Raw genomic sequence first — 20,519 nt, 5'->3', positions numbered from 1 at the left:
TTCTGTGACATTATATCAAAAAGCAGTATGAGGAAACATGTTTGTAAGTCTATAGTATCGAAAAACGTTTCGCTTATATTATTTCAGTCACTTCTTAGAATAGGTGATATTAGTGCACCTCTCCACATAATGCAATTCCCACTGACCTTGTAGCTGTAGCCAATCGACGTTCTTGCGTCGCCCTGGCGTCCGCCCTCCCTGTGAAATTAAGAATTGTTTTGTGATTAGCAGTAGTGACATAATTAACGTAATTATTATTAGTAATGTGTTTACATTTAGTTTCTTTTTAACTGTAACCGGAAAACAACAGATTGTCAGTACTGGTAGGCAAACTATCGCTTTATGGACTGGGTCATCAGGTCATGGGGAAAGGAGAGCGCAAACATCTGAAAGAAGATCCTGTTACCTTCAATAGATCATTGTTCGGTTCCATAAGACCATATACAAAATATCTTCTCATTGCTACGTCACTCCGTCCCGAGGCTTCGGAATGAATGGTTCAAAATGGCTCTGAGCACTATGGGACTTAACATCTGAGGTCATCAGTCCCCTAGAACTTTGAACTATTTAAAGCTAACTAACCTAAGGACATCACACAGAGCCATGCCCGAGGCAGGATTCGAACCTGCGACCGTAGCTGTCGCGCGGTTGCGGACTGAAGTCCCGAGAACCGCTCGACCACAGCGGCCGGATCCGAATGAAAGGAAAAAGGTAGTCCCCGTTTTCAGGAAACATTAGCGGACTTATACTATTTACAGATGAGTATATCAGTATTATTTATCCGTTTGTAGTCTTACATTTTGTCACTATGGTGTCGAGGTAACGTCTTCAACTAGCAGTCGAAACGTCTTAGCCCACTCCTTAAATTCTGACTACAAACCCTGAGCAATAGCGGCGGAGCACATTTGATGTAAAGCGTAATCTAACCCTAGTTTTCCAAAGGCGTTGTCAAAGCAGAACGGAGAGACCGAAGAGATTCAGGGCATCCTTTTGCCTTTAGAGTGGAAAATGCCCATAATAGGCGGAAGAATCAGCCACTATCAATGTTATGAGGATGCAGGAGGAAATGGAAAGCATAACAGTAAGGCACTCAACATATATCCATAAGACATGTGACTTGTAATTAAAAAAAATGTCTCATGTCATCACTTCACTACCAAAAGATTTGGATTAGAGCGGACTGCCACGGTGGATGTGACCATGAGAAAAAGATTAATTAACTGACTTAAACTTCTACTAGTGGGAATGTGGAAAGTCGGAAGTCTGAATGTGGGACTGAAACTAGAAATGTTTAGAAGGGAAATGTGAAGGTTCAGCATAGTTTTAGTGGAAGACAATGAAGGAACTGGGAAGAACATAACGTGTACTGTCAGAAAACTACATGATAATATCAACAACTGTGAAAATGGTACAAGGGGAGTGGAAAACGCTTTGAATAGGAAGGTAGGACAAAACGTAAAGTATCTCGAACAGTTCAGTAAGTACTGTTCTCATCAGTACCTGTAGCAAACCAACATCGATAAAAAAATAATTCAGGCAGAAGATGTACAGATACAGAGCGTGTATGACAGCACTGAATGAAAAACTCAGACTGTAAAGAGAGATGGTAATCTAATAATTACGGAGGATTGGCACGCTGTGGTAGGGAATGGGGGAACGGGAAAGAGCAAAGAGTTACGTGAGAATATGGGCTCGGTAGCAGAAATGAGAGACGAAAAAATGTAATAGAGTTCTTCTGTAAAACTCAACTAGTAATACCGCATGCACTGTCCAAAATTCAAAGGTATAAAAGGTATGCTTGGAAAAGACCTGTTGACACCATAATATATCAGCTGGACTACATCGTAACAAGACAGGAGTTAAAAACCTAAATATTGGATTGTAGGGTGCATAAAATTTCAGAACACCTTTCGGTAATAATGAAGAATAGGCTTAGGTTTAAGAGAATCATCTGAAATAATCAACTGGGAAACAAGAAATACTGAGCAATGATGGGGTGCGTTTTAAATTCTAAGAGGCTGTCGATACTGCAGAGACGAAAACCACACAGTCTGCATTTCAGGTAAAGAGGAACAGATCTGGGAACAAAAATGTGGCTGCGAAGAAACCGTGGGTAACAGAAAAGATACGGCAGCTCATTGACGTAAGAAAAAATGTAAAAATTTGGAGGGAAATACAGGGATATGGTAATATTCAATATGGAATGGAACAAATACGACATAAAAGGGTGCTAACGCGAAATGGTTACAGCAGAAATACACTGAAGCACCAAAGAAACTTGTATAGGCAATCGTACTCAAATACAGAGATATGTAAACAGGCAGCATACAGTGCTACGATCGGCAACGCCTCTTATACATCAAGAGCTGCCTGGCGCAGCTGTTAGATCCGTTACTGCTGTTACAGTGGCAGGTTACCAAGATTTAAATGAGTCTGAACATGATGTAACAGTTGGTGCATCGAGCGATGGGACACAGCATCTCCGAGTCAGCGATGAAGTGTGGGTATCCCCCTACGATCCTATCACGAGTGTACCGTGAATATCAGGAATCCGGTAAAACATCAAATCTCAGAAATCGCTGCGGGTGGGAAAAGATCCTGCAAGAACGGGAGCAACGACGACCGAAGAGAATAATTCAACGTGACATGCATCGCATCCGAAAAATTTCTGCAGATTTCAATGCTGGATCATCAGAAAGTGTCAGGCTGCAAACCATTCAACGAAACATCATCGATATGAGCTTTCTGAACCAACGATCAACTCGTGTACCCTTGATGACTGCACGATACAAAGCTTTATCCCTCGCCTGGGCCTATCAACATCCATATAGGACTGTTGATGCTTGGAAACATGTCGCCTGGTCTAATGAGTCTCGCTTCAAATTGTATCGAGAGGATGAACATATATGGGTATAGACACAACCTCGTGAATCCATGGACCCTGCATGTCGGCAGGTGACTGTTCAAGCTGGTGGAGGGTCTGTAACGGTGTGCGGTGTCTGCAGTTTGAATGATATGGGTATCCTGATACGAGTCTGACAGGTGACCCGTACGTAAGCATGCTGTCTCATCACCAGCATCCACTCATGTCCATTGTGCATTCCGATGGACTTGGACAATTCAAGCAGGACAATGTGACACACCACACGTCCAGAATTGCTACAGAGTGGCTCCAAGAAGACACTTATGAGTTTGAACACTTTCGCTGTCCACCAAACTCTCCAGACATGGATATTATTGATCATATCTGGGGTGCCTTTCAACATGCTCTCCAGAAGAGATCTCTACGACTTCGTACTCTTACCGATTTATGGACAGCCCTGCAGGATTCACGGTGTCAGTTCCCTCCAGCATTAGTTCAGACATTAGTAGAGTCCATGCCACGTCATGTGGCGGCACTTCTGCATCCTTGCGGGGGGCCTACACGACGTTATGCAGGTGTACCAGTTTCTTTGGCTCATCAGTGTACGAAGTATTCGAAGAAGAATAATGTTTGTATTAAGGACAGATTCTGCATAGAAAAGTCAGAACATCAATCGATGAATGGAAATTGAAGGTACCAACAGTAAGTGTACAAGGGTAATTCCACTATTTAAACGCAGAGAAAAGAGTGGATACATGGGAAGAATAAAGATAATGCCTCCGGGAGTGGCATAGACGATAGGCTGGCGTAATAGAAGAGAATATAAGGGTCGATGAGGTGACATGGCGGATACAGTACTGTTGTAAAGAATGATGAAGCTGTTGATAAACTTCAGTTAACTAAGGCAGAAGAATTCCCAAAATCATTTGGAAAAAGGCAATGAACCCACCATTATGTTGATGTGTAGAATCTATGCCACTGGAGACGTACCATCTGATTACCGGAAAAATATAATACACACGATTCCGAATACTGAAAAGGAAAAAGATTGCGACAACTATAGAACAATTTATCTAACATTTCGTGGATACAAGTTGCTGACAAGAGCGATTTACAAATCAATGGGGATGAAAACAGTGCATCTCCTAGGCGACGATCGGTTTCGCTCAAGGGAAGGTACACGCACAAGAGAGGCACTTCTGACTTAGTAATGGAAGCAGAACTTAAAAGAAATCAAGACACCTTCATGGGATCTGTCGACAGTATATATATAAAAGAAGCGAGAAGGAACAGGAAGAATGGAAGACCAAGAACGAAGTGCTCGAATTAAAAAGGGTTGTTGGACAGGGTTGCTGTCTTTCTCCACTTCCGTCCAAGCTGTACATCGAAGAAGCAATAACAGAGACAAAAGACAGGTTCAAGAACTGGTTTCGAAATCAAGTTGAAAGAGTATAAAATCTATTGAGAGCGATGCTTTTTTTTTGGGTCATCAGTCTACTGACTGGTTTGATGCAGCCCGCCACGAATTCCTCCCCTGTGCTAACCTCTTCATCTCAGAGTAGCACTTGCAACCTAAGTCCTCAATTATTTGCTTGACGTATTCCAATCTCTGTCTTCCTCTACAGTTTTTGCCCTCTACAGCTCCCTCTAGTACCATGGAAGTCATTCCCACATGTCTTAGCAGATGTCCTATCATCCTGTCCCTTCTCCTTATCAGTGTTTTCCACATATTCCTCTCCGATTCTGCGTAGAACCTCCTCATTCCTTACCTTATCAGTCCACCTAATTTTCAACATTCGTCTATAGCACCACATCTCAAATGCTTCGATTCTCTTCTGTTCCGGTTTTCCCACAGTCCATGTTTCACTACCATAGAATGCTGTACTCCAGACGTACATCCTCAGAAATTTCTTCCTCAAATTAAGGCCGGTATTTGATATTAGTAGACTTCTCTTGGCCACAAATGCCTTTTTTGCCATAGCAAGTCTGCTTTTGATGTCCTCCTTGCTCCGTCCGTCATTGGTTATTTTACTGCCTAGGTAGCAGAATTCCTTAACTTCATTGACATCGTGACCCTCAAACCTGATGTCAAGTTTCTCGCTGTTCTCATTTCTACTACTTCTCATTACCTTCATCTTTCTCCGATTTACTCTCAAACCATACTATGTACTCATTAGACTGTTCATTCCGTTCAGCAGATCACTTAATTCTTCTTCACTTTCACTCAGAATAGCAATGTCATCAGCGAATCGTATCATTGATATCCTTTCACCTTGTATTTTAATTCCACTCCTGAACCTTTCTTTTATTTCTATCATTGATTCCTCGATGTACAGATTGAAGAGTAGGGGCGAAATGCTACAGCCTTGTCTTACACCCTTCTTAATACGAGCACTTCGTTCTTGATCGTCCACTCTTATTATTCCGTCTTCGTTGTTTTACATATTGTATATGACCCGTATCTCCCTATAGCTTACCCCACGTTTTTCAGAATCTCGAACAGCTTGCACCATATTATATTGTCGAACGCTTTTTCCAGATCGACAAATCCTATGAACGTGTCTTGATTTTTCTTCAGCCTTGCTTCCATTATTAGTCGTAACGTCAGAATTGCCTCTCTCGTGCCTTTACTTTTCCTTAAGCCAAACTGATCGTCACCTAGCGCATTCTCAATTTTCTTTTCCATTCTTCTGTATATTATTCTTGTAAGCAGCTTCGATGAATGAGCTGTTAAGCTGATTGTGCGATAATTCTCGCAACTTGTCAGCTCTTGCTGTCTTCGAAATGGTGTGGATGATGCTTTTCCGAAAGTCAGATGGTATGTCGCCAGACTCATATATTCCACACACCAAATTGAATAGTCGTTTTGTTGCCACTTCCCCGTAATGATTTTAGAAATTCTGATGGAATGTTATCTATCCCTTCTGTCTTATTTGACCGTAAGTCCTTCAAAGCTCTTTTAAATTCCGTTGCTTTTAATGTCACAAAAGGTTGTTTTGACTTTGCTGTATGCTGAGTCTGTCCTTCCGACAATCATATCTTTTTCGATTTCTTCACATTTTTCCTGCAGCCATTTCGTCTTAGCTTTTCTGCACTTCCTATTAATTTCATTCCTCAGCGACTTGTATTTCTGTATTCCTGATTTTCCCGGAATATGTTTGTACTTTCTTCTTTCATCAATCAACTGAAGCATTTCTTCTGTTACCCATGGTTTCTTCGCAGCTACCTTCTTTGTACCTATGTTTTCCTTCCCAACTTCTGTAATGGCCCTTTTTAGAGATGTCCATTCCTCTTCAACTGTGCTGCCTACTGCGCTATTCCTTATTGCTGTATCTATAGCGCTAGAGAACTTCAGACGTATCTCGTCATTCCTTAGAACTTCCGTATCCCACTTCTTAGCGTATTGATTCTTCCTGACTAATGTCTGGAACTGCAGCCTACTCTTCATCACTACTATATTGTGATCTGAGCCTATATCTGCTCGAATCCAGTATCTGATTTCGGAATCTCTGTCTGGCCATGATGTTATCTAATTGAAATCTTCCCGTATCTCCCGGCCTTTTCCAAGCATACCTCCTGCTCTTGTGATTCTTGAACACGGTATTCGCTATTACTAGCTGAAACTTGTTACAGAACTCAATTAGTCTCTCTCCTCTTTCATTCCTTGTCCCAAGGCCATATTCTCTTGTAACCTTTTCTTCTACTCCTTCCCCTACAACTGCATTCCAGTCGCCCATGACTATTAGATTTTCGTCCCCCTTTACATTATGCATTACCCTTTCAATATCCTCATACACTTTCTCTATCTGTTCATCTTCAGCTTGCGACGACGGCATGTATACCTGAACTATCGTTGTCGTTGTTGGTATGCTGGCGATTCTGATTAGAACAACCCGGTCACTGAACTGTTCACAGTAACAGACCCTCTGCTCTACCTTCCTATTCATAGCGAATCCTACAGCTGTTATACCATTTTCTGCTGCTGTTGATATTACCCGATACTCATCAGAAATCCTTGTCTTCCTTCCACTTCACTTCACTGACCCCTACTATATCTAGATTGAGCCTTTGCATTTCCCTTTTCAGATTTTCTACTGCTATCTGCAGTGATTTCAAACAACTGCTGCATGTTGTTCTGTGTGGTATGAACAGTCCACTGAGCACCGAGTGTGGACTGAGAGTAAACAGAAAAAGATGAAAATAATGACGAGTAGCACCAATGAAATTCTTTAAAGTTTATAAAAAAATCTTTTAATTACCTAGATCGGGGACATAAATAGATTTGGAAATGTGATGACTAGTTTCAGTTGTCAATGAAACCAACCTCCTATCTGCGAACAAGCGCACACACACACACACACACACACACACACACACACACACACACATACACATACACACAAACAATGCAGAAAGTCGCCTTAGAAAAAATTTCTTGTTACAGAATGATCTTCAAGCTTACAGTGTCTGAAGGGATACACAAATACAGAAGGAATAACTGAGCACACATGGTAAGAATGTCAACATATAAAGTGCGAATCATCCTCAGTATCATCTGAACATGTAATACTTGCGCCTCCGCAATGTTATACCAAACAAAGAAGTATTGAACGTGGCATCCTCGTACAGGATGACAGTTCGACATTCAGTGGATGTGTTAATGACAACCATAACATGCCTTGTAGAAGAGGCAAAAATTTGGTTGTAAGGGAACAACACAAATGAGACGGGTTCTACTCCTTTCGGAATCAACGTATAAAACCAATACAGAGTAAACAGTAAAAGCAAAAATGGTCTAAAGTTAAAAGAAGTAACAGTATACAAAAGGAAGAACATATCAAGCGTAATAAAATTGTAGTTACACTTATAACGTATAAAGGTCATCGAAAAAAAAGGATCCTGTAGGGACGTTCCATAACAATCTCGAATGAAAAACAGATAATACGTCTTTCCTATTTACTGATTATGAAAGGAGGTCTGTGAAAGTGGTGAATCCCAGCAGCCCTCAGTAAACATCGCAGAGCCATGAGAAAGTGCATGAGAAAGAAAGATAAATAAAGCCACTTGTTAATTATACTGAATGTCCCAAATAAAAGCTTAACAAAGCACTGAATAAGAAGTCGAAAAAGGCTATGCTTTTCTAACCACTTCTGATAGAAGAAGTAGAAACTTACAAGAACCTTAACAGGCTTTAAATTTCCGAATAAGGCTCAGGTATCATCACATTACTTTGATCATTTACATACGAGTGTTTGGATGGAAGATTATCTGCACACTATTAAGAACAATCTGCTATTGTGCGAAACACGTAGTACTGGTAAAGTCACTGAATTTGCTGATTTACTTGATCTGTCATTATCTCACAACCATTTTAAATTTAGTGGTGAAATTTATCTTCAGAAATTCTAACTGGCATCTTGACACAAATTTTCATCAATGAACAGGAAAATAAATTCTATAAGTAATACGATACCTTAAAAGGGAAAACCATGTATTACTATCATTATATGAATGATGTTTTGAATTTATTTTAGGGTAACGAGAATTAGTAAGTAATGTTGCATCAATATGATGTACTACGCATCCTCAAATAATTTTCACTTTGGAAATAGAACTGGACTTCTCAGTAAAATACACTGCGCAATAGAATTAAAGGATCAATTGTTCGAAACCCCATTTCGAACCATTGTCTGAAATTTGCCTCAAATGTGATGATGACAAGTGGTGATGAAAAGTGTGGCCCCCTACGACGTCGTCCTTGGGCTCGACGACGCTTCAGACATCAAGGTGTCGACATGTGCGAAGGAAAGGCTAGATGCCAGAAGTTCATGTGACGTGTAAAGCAGGTTGATGACGTTACAATTAAATGAAATCAGCCCTCGCTCACTAATTCTTAACGAATTAACCTGGTTTCGACACTGCTAGGAGTGTCTTTCTCAGAATTTACACCAAAGAATGGTCTATAACATGGTCACAGATTTTTGACTAGAAACGTATGATACAAATTATAAGTACGGAATTATCGTGAAAGACTGGCGGTACTTTCATATCATATATAAAATAATAAATATGCCAAAAGGGCATTGGTTACAAAGATACTTAAGATAAAAAAAAGCTGATGGCTAAACACTAAGGGCTGCTCGTCATCACAGTTTTCCTTTTTTTATCTTAAATATCTTTGAGATTTCCGCCACGTGGAAGCTTAACTAAAAGGCGTAGCGGGTGGCAGCAAGGGTGTCAGAGGAACCACTCCTTTCCTTGAAACTTTGATTCCCACACATTTCGTGGTCGAAAACTATAGTTCGCAGCTCGATCAGCAAGAGGAAGGCAACCTTCGATACAGACACCCTCGGTTGTTTCAACCCTTCTCTATGGACAATGTGCGGCTGCATATGCATTGACATGCTCGCACTCGTTTGGCGATACCGCAGTTTTTGCTCTTGTGCGCAAGCTGGAACCACTAGGGACAGCTTAAAACCTCTACTGCTCTATCCCGCCAGTTTTCTACACCTCATCTGCAACTGGAAGTTGAATCACCTTCAAGTCAACTGATGTGGTGTCCTTCTGTGTGATCTGTCTTCTCTCCTTTACTGTAAACTTGATTTTGTAATACGATGAGTTTTGAATATAGTCATTTCTAAATCTTTTTGTGGCAACCAACCTTACTCTTGTCGATCTGCTTGTAATTTTCTTGTAACTAACACTGACTGATTTCCTGGTCTATGTTTCTTATTTCATTTCATTTATGTGTCAAATATCTTTAACTATTAGATTGGTCTTCCTATACACGATTTTAACTCTTGTAGCATGTATTCTTTTTATATGTTGATCTGTGGAACCGTATACATTTGCACACCGCCGTCACTTCTTCTTGCAGCTTTTGTTTCGATCTGTGCGAGTACATGCGGCCATAAGTTATGTTACTGCTATGAATGGGGAACAGTCATGTAAGTCCTAGTCCATACACAAACCTTCTATTTCGGTGTCGACCAATTACATAGTGCACCGATGAGCCATCTGTGTTTTCTGTTTGTCTATGGCTGTCTTACGTGTGGCACATTCATCCTTTTGAGTACTGTGACAGATTTTTACTTTAGATTTCGAGTTTTACTGGTGACTATATATTTGTTTATTTTGTTGCTGCAGACGTACAATGAGTCGCAATTTTTATGCACTGTTACAATCAAAATTTTCATTGAACTTGCCTCTTGTGCCAGTTATTGTTTGAAATGGTTGTTACAGCCACTGTTTGTTCGATTTACTTCTAATATGAGTATCATATGATTAATTTTTTGTTCATTTTAGCTCTGTATCGTTGTACATAGTTAGCGTTCGTTGATACGAAGAAATGGTACCACACGACATCTGTTAACACATCTGGAAATAACTTCCATGATACTAGTGAAAGCTGTAGAGGGTAAAAGTATAGAAACTAAGCCTGCTCTGGCGCGATTCTCACTAATTTTGCATCTGGGTCACAAGGGAGCAGGATGATATCTGACCCCCTCCCACTCCTCTAACCGCACCTCTGTTTTATGATCTCCCTCCTATCTCCATTCCCACTCACCCTCTTGGTGAGATATTTATTTTGAATCTTGAATCCAATTTATTACCAAATTTATTGTCCTTACCACTGTAAATTACTGCTTTTCATCATCGTCATACAGCAGGTATTCTACAGCTCATGCCGTTTCTCCTTTCCTTTATTCCACTTCCTCTGATCATCCAGTCTCCCCTAGTAGTTCTCTGACATCCATTACATCCTGGACATCTTGACTACAGCTCCTCACATGTCGCCTATGCGTTTTTCTTTCTGCCATGGTCCACTGCCATCACCACCAGCCGTCCATCCTGTTTTGAAGGCTGTACCATTCTATACGTTTCGTCTTCCCTGTGTTTACTACTGATTTAGCATTTGTTACACAGTCCAACTTGGAAAACCAAAAACCTCGCCTCCTAAAGTTTATCTTTAGTGCAAGCAAGTTGATTACCTAGTGTTTGTTTACTACCCATTTTTCTGCTTTGTGCATACCACTCTTTTCAGCAACTGAACGATATCTCACCTTTGTGGTCCTTTCTGTTGTTTTATTATTCAAAAGACCAAATTAAGTTGTTGGTGGTCCTTTTGCACTTCTCGGTTTTGTTATTTTCATCATCTTCACTTTCTCCATTTGATGACTTCATAAACCTAGACATAAAAAACTTACATCCTTTGATGTTACTGTGTCCAAAGTCCACGTCACCTATAATGTTCAAACCAACCATAACATACTTTGGTTCTTGCAAGCTAATTGTGAGCCCCCTTTTTCATATTCCTCTTCTAATTTCCCAACCATGTCCTGAGTATTATCCGGGTCTCTTGCTACTATGAATTAGCCAGCAGCAAAGAGCAGTGTGTACAAGATTTCGTCGTGCACAGGGACTCCCATGCCTTCATAATTTCTCCTGGATGTTTTAAGTGCCTCATACGTGGAAATTATTAAATACCACTGGTGCCATTACACATCTTTGGTGTAGCCCTTTTGCAACAAGAAACCCTGGTAACGCTGTATTTCCTACTTTGAGATAACACACATCGTTTTCATAGATCTGTTTAACTACCTTGACTTAAGTAGTTGACACAACTACTAATCCACATATGTATCTACAGACTGTTTTGTCGTACTGTATCATGGGCTCTGAGGAAATCCATGAATACTCAATCAGTTTCTGTTCTTCTGGCAATTGACTTTTCTGTCAGATTCCATGATATGAAAACCCCATCAATACATTACTCCGAGACCGTCTAAGGTGAGTCTCAGAGTCTCATTACTTTACATTTTTATTAGTTGGAAATATTTATACTACGATTTCGTCATTCACTATTCTAAAAACATTATGTTTTGCTCCTGTTAATGATAAGTAGTAAGACTTTATATTGTCTTTTAGTAATGAAATTAATTTTCCAATATATTCATGCTTGATGCTTGACACGAGTAACTCAGACTCGCTTTATAGTCTTCTTATTTATTTACTTCAATTACAGTTCATTGAAGATCACACATTATGGAGTGATACCTGGTAGATACAACCCATGTTAGCTGTTGGTCTTAGAACATGACTTCGAGAAAATTGACAGATGAAGAAGTTCTTCCAATATGGGAAGAATCTCATGATCTTTGCGTTTTCAATGATGAAGATTGTAACATCATATCAAATTATAAACATAAAGACGAGGGAAAGAAAAAGTGTTGTCAGGAAGTAAGTGATACATATAATGTAGCAAATACATTGAACATACAAGACGATACCAACAATATTAAAATAAAGAAATTGTGTTACCTAGATGTAATGAATTTGAATGGAATTAAATTGCATGGAAGGAAACAAAGGAAAGGGAACATAATATAATACACTCCTGGAAATGGAAAAAAGAACACATTGACACCGGTGTGTCAGACCCACCATACTTGCAACGGACACTGCGAGAGGGCTGTACAAGCAATGATGACACGCACAGCACAGCTGACACACCAGGAACCGCGGTGTTGGCCGTCGAATGGCGCTAGCTGCGCAGCATTTGTGCACCGCCGCCGTCAGTGTCAGCCAGTTTGCCGTGGCATACGGAGCTCAATCGCAGTCTTTAACACTGGTAGCATGCCGCGACAGCGTGGACGTGAACCATATGTGCAGTTGACAGACTTTGAGCGAGGGCGTATAGTGGGCATGCGGGAGGCCGGGTGGACGTACCGACGAATTGCTCAACACGTGGGGCGTGAGGTCTCCACAGTACATCGGCGTTGTCGCCAGTGGTCGGCGGAAGGTGCACGTGCCCGTCGACCTGGGACCGGACCGCAGCGACGCACGGATGCACGCCAAGACCGTAGGATCCTACGCAGTGCCGTAGGGGACCGCACCGCCACTTCCCAGCAAATTAGGGACACTGTTGCTCCTGGGGTATCGGCGAGGACCATTCGCAACCGTCTCCATGAAGCTGGGCTACGGTCCCGCACACCGTTAGGCCGTCTTCCGCTCACGCCCCAACATCGTGCAGCCCGCCTCCAGTGGTGTCGCGACAGGCGTGAATGGAGGGACGAATGGAGACGTGTCGTCTTCAGCGATGAGAGTCGCTTGTGCCTTGGTGCCAATGATGGTCGTATGCGTGTTTGGCGCCGTGCAGGTGAGCGCCACAACCAGGACTGCATACGACCGAGGCACACAGGGCCAACACCCGGCATCATGGTGTGGGGAGCGATCTCCTACACTGGCCGTACACCTCTGGTGATCGTCGAGGGGACACTGAATAGCGCACGGTACATCCAAACCGTCTTCGAACCCATCGTTCTACCATTCCTAGACCGGCAAGGGAACTTGCTGTTCCAACAGGACAATGCACGTCCGCATGCATCCCGTGCCACCCAACGTGCTCTAGAAGGTGTAAGTCAACTACCCTGGCCAGCAAGATCTGCGGATCTGTCCCCCATTGAGCATGTTTGGGACTGGATGAAGCGTCGTCTCACGCGGTCTGCACGTCCAGCACGAACGCTGGTCCAACTGAGGCGCCAGGTGGAAATGGCATGACAAGCCGTTCCACAGGACTACATCCAGCATTTCTACGATCGTCTCCATGGGAGAATAGCAGCCTGCATTGCTGCGAAAGGTGGATATACACTGTACTAGTGCCGACATTGTGCATGCTCTGTTGCCTGTGTCTATGTGCCTGTGGTTCTGTCAGTGTGATCATGTGATGTATCTGACCCCAGGAATGTGTCAATAAAGTTTCCCCTTCCTGGGACAATGAATTCACGGTGTTCTTATTTCAATTTCCAGGAGTGTAAAATCTCAGGTTGATACAGTCAAGCTTTCGTTTCAAAACACCAAAAGAAGCATCTGAACTATATATTTATTCATATGTTAGAGAGAAAATAATGGGTTAATGGAGATATGAGGAAAAGGAATTTAAGGAGAATTGTAGAAAACATGGTAATGTAGAAATAAAAGTTCTGATTGGTCTTTTGATAACAGACACTTATTGAAAAAGCAATTTCTCCTACGTAAGAGTGCAAAAATGCTCACATCAATTCAGGAATACCGAAATACTGTCGCTGAGGAATGAAACAAATAGGAAGTGTAGGGACGCTAAGACGAAATGGCTGCAGAAAAAATGAGAAAAAATCGAAAAAGAAATGACTGCTCGAAGGACAGACTTAGCATATAGGCAAATCGAAACAACATCAGGTGAAATTAGAATTAATGGTGGCAACATCAAGAGTGAAACGGGAATTTAGTTGTTAAATGCAGAGGAGAGAGCAAATACATTCAAAGAATACAATGAAGGCTTCTATGAGGGGGAAGATTGTCTGAAGTGATAGAAGAAGGGAAAGGAGTCGACTTGTGAGAGATAAGTGATCAAATATTAGAATAAGTATTTATAAGAGCTTTGGAAGACTTTAGATCAAATAAGGCGGAAGGGATCAACGATATTACATCAGAATTTCTAAAATCATTGAAGGAAGTGGCAACAAAACACTATTCAAGTCGGTGTGCAGAATGTATGAGCCTGGCGACATACTATCTCCTTTCGGAAAGAATATCATCCACATGGCTCGAAGACTGCAAGAGTGGACAAGTGCGAGAATAAATAGTATCACACGAAATACACAAGTTATGTCATAGTCACAACGAAGTTTCCAGATATTCAAAAATTGCTTGATTTATTATAATTCCAGTCTTGAATCACAATACTTATTTGCAGTCAAGTAATCAAAAAAAAAATGGTTCAATGGCTCTGAGCACTATGGGATTTAACATTTGAGGTCATTAGTCCGCTAGAACTTAGAACTACTTACACCTAACTAACCTAAGGACATCACACACATCCATGCCCGAGACAGGATTCGAACCTGCGACCGTAGCTGTCGCGTGGTTTCAGACTGATGCGCCTAGAACCGCTGGGCCACTCCGGCCGGCGCAGCCAAGTAATTAATTTCGGTCAATGATGAACATCTTCAGACCTAGAAGAATACAAGCACATAGATGTAGCCTAATTTACAGATGCACTACTAACGTCACATAATCTTAAAGTGCATGATAATCAGGTATGGATATGTTACATAGTTGTTTATAGTGTTTCCCACTCTACATTCATATAGTTAGGAGTGCATCTCTAAATTTGGCTATTTCTATGTGCTAATATTTTTCTAGGTCTGAAGATGATAATTACGAGTCGAAATTAATTACTTGATTAGAAATAAACATTGTGATTCAACATTGGAATTATAATAAAGCAAACTAAGTACAGAGTTGTACATCATGTGACCAATATGATACATATATTATAGTAATTAAGATAAGGTATCTGAAATAAAAAGACAGCCTTGTTATGGCATTGGATCGTAAATTAGTCTTACATAAATAATGTGAGCTACTGGGACAGGATTAAGGGTGGAGTAGCCATGTTATGGTAGAGGGTCATAAATTAAAGCCATGAAAATAATTGTGTCATAAACTTCACCTAAATAAATGCTGTATAGCACCAGACGTGAGCAGTTTGCTTATGCAAAACACCAACCAATTGTCCAGTTTGTGTGAATTAGAACATATCCAGCCTCTGGACAGTCAACTGCAGTTTGTAGCTGAAAGAGACCACTTGTACTTTCCATAGCAGAATACTGCACGAGCCTATTGAATTCATACGAGACTGAACTGACAGAGGTAAGCACATTACCACAAATTCTTTTCACTGGCAGGACCGTAGGACGGTTCTGTAAATATTTTATAATCCGTAACAGAAGATCTCTAAAAAATTTGTATAACACGATAACGCTAGCTCAGATAATAATAAAAATATGATTTCATGTTAACAGTTAATGCTCCGCAGCCTTCTAACTTCTGAACTCACAGAAATGTTAAATCCAGAATTAGACTAATATTGGCTTTCGCCAAGTCCATTCTTTCAGTGGTACATGTATGAATCGAACAAGATGAAAACTTAGTGTTTGGTATAATAAAAAGTACTGTCTGTCTCACACTTAGCAGTCATATACAATACACCTATGTAGTGACATATTTGCAAAAGGAAGAGAGGTGTATAAATATGTTATCTAGTTCAGAAATCAAGTGTAGTCTTTTCCGCCGTTTTCGTCAGTTTCGAGTATGGCAATCTGCAGTGTTTGGGTAAATATGCGGAGCCTTCTGACTAGGATCAGGATGTACCTTACCTTGCGCCCTCGGCGCGCAGCCCTGCGCTGCTGCAGGAATAGGTCTTCGTCGTCGAGTTCTGTTTCAGAGCTGAAGCCGCTGCCCTCGTCGTCTGGCAGCCACGGTTTCTGCGCATCGCGTTCTGCAATGACACAGAAATCATACTACAGATTGCTTTTGCAAAACATGGAGTTCCAGATCACGGGATTCATAAGTAAGTCAGAAAAGGAAGATTTGTTAAGTTTTGGCTGGGTGGCGCCGAGAAGTAGATTCAGCCGGATGACTGGAGAGGGTTTTCTTCATCTGCACACGGTATCCTCTTCCTTACTCTGTGTGAGTATTATGTGCGAAAGGTATCTGTTGACTATAACGGATATATGTGTATACTGTGGTGTTGTGTTGTTTGCTGATGAGAGAAGGATGGGGGGGGGGGGGGGGGGGAAGTGTTGTCAACACATAGCCTAGTCATGTCGACTATCGCTAAGGGACCTTATGCCACATCTGCTGGATGGACCACCATTGTAGTGTCACAAGTCTTCACTCAGTGAATCACTGTGGGGGCTTAGGAACGTAATGTAGATTATTAGTGCAATAGTCTTATCATCAGAAATTTTACGCCACCAACACCCCTCTATTTGCTAGTTAAATATGGCAGCGGAACTTCGACCACCAATGACATTAAATTCTTCTACCTCCTTGTGGAGCGCCAACGCACTTGTGTGTACCGATACTATTTTCGATGGCGACGGAGGAGTGCTTTTAATAACTGAGAAAATGTTTAGTGCCATACGCACACATTTCAGTTTCTTCTTTCGCATTAAAAATGAATGGAGACAATCCCCAAGGAGTGCCGGGATTACCTTCTCCTCATGTAAACCGCGCTTCACTGACAACTCTTTCCGCTGTCCATCACAGTGTGTTACTCGTCTGTACCTGAACCAGTTATTCGCTTGTGTGCTGTTCATCCGACTTGAGTCGAATGATTAGAACTGTTTTGCAGTTGATAGTTTTCGCGCTTTGAATGGACTCGGACGTCCCATTATGACCAAAGAGCCTTGCTGCGGAGGCATGTCATATGTGCATCAACGAGATTGAAAGCCGTACGTTGGGGAGGTATCTGTGGAGTGGCCAGATTAAGAAATGGTTCCTGAAGAAAGTAAGCAGCCATTATTACACTTGGAGAGCATTTGTCTGGATAACTGACTAGTGTAATCTTGTGACATTAGGTATGGAATCTGCTATGAAAGGAAAGTGAAACAATAGCCGTTATTTTACCAAGGACATGTAGCTCTACTGTATGGCAAAATGGCAACGGCATCTTCGTTGTTAAAATATCCCGCAGATGAATTGCTTCTCTATGCAGACTCAGAGCGAAAAGTGATCAAATGGATATCGCCATAGGGAAAAAAGAAAACTGATGTATCACGTGGTGGGATCAGAAATGCTTTTTAATGGCACTGGCAAGACAGACATTTTTAAGAAGGCATTTGTCTGCAATAGAAACACAGAGAAGTGAAAGTTGGACGATAAACCAGCAAGGATTCGAATTTTTTTGTGTGGTGCCGCTGGAGAACGCAAAGATTACATAGCTGCATAGCATAATTGATGAGGCACCGGTACTGACTCTATTTTGGAAAAAAGAACTTGACTAAAAGAAGAAATCGCTTGATAAACACATGATGACCATGAAGCAATCTTCAGTTTATTAATGGAAGGAAATGTTTTGGTAAGAATTACACTGTGAGATCAATATTCGATTACAGAATGCAGTTTCCAATGGGAGCATGGTTGAGTAGTAATGAAGGTAGGAAAGACTTGTGCCGTATAGATTAGTATGGAGAACAGCATAAGACCAGCCTTCGGACTAAAGTCGACAGTAGCACAACAGAAAAGACATAAGAGCAAGACTGGCACAAAAAAATTATAAGCTTTAATTTCCAGATACATTTTTTGGGGAACGCTAAATGTGAAGTGCGGCATTGAATGTAAGTGAATCATCGACTGAAAGAAAAACTGAAAAGAAGAGTAGCGAAGTGTTTGACTTGCAGTGTTACAGAAGGCTGTTAAAATTAAATGGACTGATAAGAAATGAGTTGTTTCTCTACAGAAACAGTGAGGTGAGGAATATTTGGAAAAACTGATAACAAGAGGGAAGAAGATGTCGGAAAATGTGTCATAACAACAGGGAATATATAAATTTCTAGGTTTGAGAAGAAAGAGATTGTACCCAGAGTCTAACCATTACTCTGTGATGGATAAGTCAGTAAAGAGGAAGTGGTACTGAGGGACCGGTGGCGTACTTCATATGGGTCAGAAGACCGATGAAAACACCCGCCCCACACCGCCCCTGCCCTCGCCGCGAGACGCAACGTCTCCGACAAGGAAAAAAAAAAAGAAGGATTTACTTAATACGTGTTGGGAACTGAATGAAGGACATCCCATTAGAAATCCTAATCTCATTTCCTTCCCTGTGTACTCCTGTTATGTTTTATTTCGTCTCTTAGGTGGTGCTCACCGATCGTCTAAAACAGATTACTTGCTAGCGGACGTTATCAAAGGCTGCCAAAGAGACTAGAATAGTAATTTCACAGGATGTCATAATCATTGTAGAAGCGTGAGAACAAACACACCTGTACTGCTATTCTATCTATCCCACAAAACAATGTGAACTTAACAGAGTCGTCCACATGTGACGATATTACTCCATGAGGCTAAAGCTTTTCCTATTTATTATACATCCAGGCCAACACGCTACCACCATTGCTATTACCTCAGGTTAAACACGGTGCAGGGAAACGGAATGAGAACAATAGGCAGGAAAAAAATAATTTTTGTAGGGTAATTCTGCTAGATAAATGACTCCTTCTTAGCATACTATGAACGGGCACCATTGTTGGCATGTAAGGCTCTTCTTCGACTCTGCAGCTAGAAGAAGAAATGCATTGACGACCTGATCTAATAACGTAGGCGACAACTGCTACATTTTTACGCACTTTTTCTACACTTAATGGCAGTAATAATAATAATAATGATGATGACAACAACAATCTCATTACTCGTTCCCAGCCTGCACCATAGCTGTATGAGAAGGGCGGCCCATCGTCATAGTAGCACGCGCTGTACATTGTGTGGGTGCGAGTTAATAACGAGGTCGTGGTTGACAGGCAAACAAAGAGGCGCGGTGTGCCGCTGCGACCTGCGGCCGCTAGCCTGGCAGGGCTGCCAACTTGGCAGAACGCCAGGCTCATGACGTATCCGCCCCCTCTAAATGACGAACGGGGCCGGCAAAATTTGCTTGAACCAGCTTGGTCAGTCTAGCTAGTTGTTTGCATCCTCCGCAGTGTGCAGTTTCTTATTATGAATCGAAAGTGAGTTTGAACGTTAAGAAGAAAGGTATTGTTAATTCTTTCTGTTACAGTTTGTGTGTGTGTTTGAGGGTGGATGAAAGAGTTGCAGGAGTGATTAAAACGGAAACTTTGGTGGACACCTTGAGTGGGAGGATCGGTATGATGTATCAGGAGACGCATCCTAATGACGCGATAAGGAAAGCATGTAATAGGAACTCAGACGATGCTTGCAACAAATGAGGAAATGCACTGACATAAGCAACTTAGGGGACGTGTAGACGTGTAGAGTGTTATGGACTGGCGCTTTGGAGCGAAAATCTCGGAAACGGCAAAGTTGGACGACTCTTTGCATTCTACTGTCGAGAGCACCTGTGGAAAATGATTGAAGAACAGTGAAGCCACCAATTGGCGACAAAGTTTTGGATCATGCCTCATTAGGGAACGTTAAAGATGGAGGCGGTGGCATATCTCCTGACAGAGTACAATTTTCGTACATGCAAAGATGTTTTGGTGTATATCAGCACTCACTGTTGAACATGGGGCACTCAAGCAGCCGACTCCTATGTCTTGCCATGTTGTCAAAACAATATCTTGTAGGAATATGATAGTGGGCTGCCGTTGATAACTCGGCCACCTGATTTGAGGCCGATACAACACATTTGGAATGCTGTCGGTTGCTAGTTCCACAAAACCCCAGGACGTAATTTGCGGATACTGCGTGACCTATGTGTAAACATGTGGTGCCACATAGCTCCGGGAACCGTAGAACGAATTACCTAATCAATGCGAAGCAGAATAACTGATGTATAGCGTACCAAACGCGGAGGTAAACGTATGAATGATGTGGTCATAAATTTTTGGCTCATCTGTGTTTACAAATTACTGACGGATAACTCAAAGCCTCAACGAAGCATCTGTGTGCAAGTTGTTCACGAAAACTGACGGACTGACAGATAATTGGTGCCCAGTGCAAACAATTACAGATGAATCTAAACACAAATAAGCGACATGGAAGGTAAATAATATGTATCGAGGGAAACAGACGAAATGCTCCGAAATCGTTTGACTGTGTGATCTACATCTGAAATCATTCGCAGGCCTTAGTTATCTACGCTCGTATACTGTCTGTC

The 20,519-nt window shown here is 41.6% G+C and overlaps 1 protein-coding gene across 8 annotated transcripts in view; it reads right to left on the bottom strand.

Moving 5' to 3' along the window:
- Positions 1 to 20,519, bottom strand: part of LOC126340356 (serine/arginine repetitive matrix protein 1-like) — a 535,554-nt gene that overhangs the window by 82,041 nt on the left and 432,994 nt on the right. For all 8 annotated transcript variants that reach the window (XM_050001684.1, XM_050001686.1, XM_050001689.1 and 5 more), the window contains exons 6-7: positions 16,063 to 16,184; positions 147 to 198 (exon numbers count right to left, since the gene is read on the bottom strand). In XM_050001684.1, the coding sequence (XP_049857641.1) occupies positions 147 to 198; positions 16,063 to 16,184 (174 nt within the window). The remainder of the gene's footprint in view (positions 1 to 146; positions 199 to 16,062; positions 16,185 to 20,519) is intronic.

Source organism: Schistocerca gregaria, chromosome 1 (assembly GCF_023897955.1).
Source record: "Schistocerca gregaria isolate iqSchGreg1 chromosome 1, iqSchGreg1.2, whole genome shotgun sequence".
Lineage (NCBI taxonomy): Eukaryota > Metazoa > Arthropoda > Insecta > Orthoptera > Acrididae > Schistocerca > Schistocerca gregaria.
The sequence above is the reverse complement of the archived record's forward strand: the minus strand, read 5'-3'. Positions and strand labels throughout refer to the sequence as shown.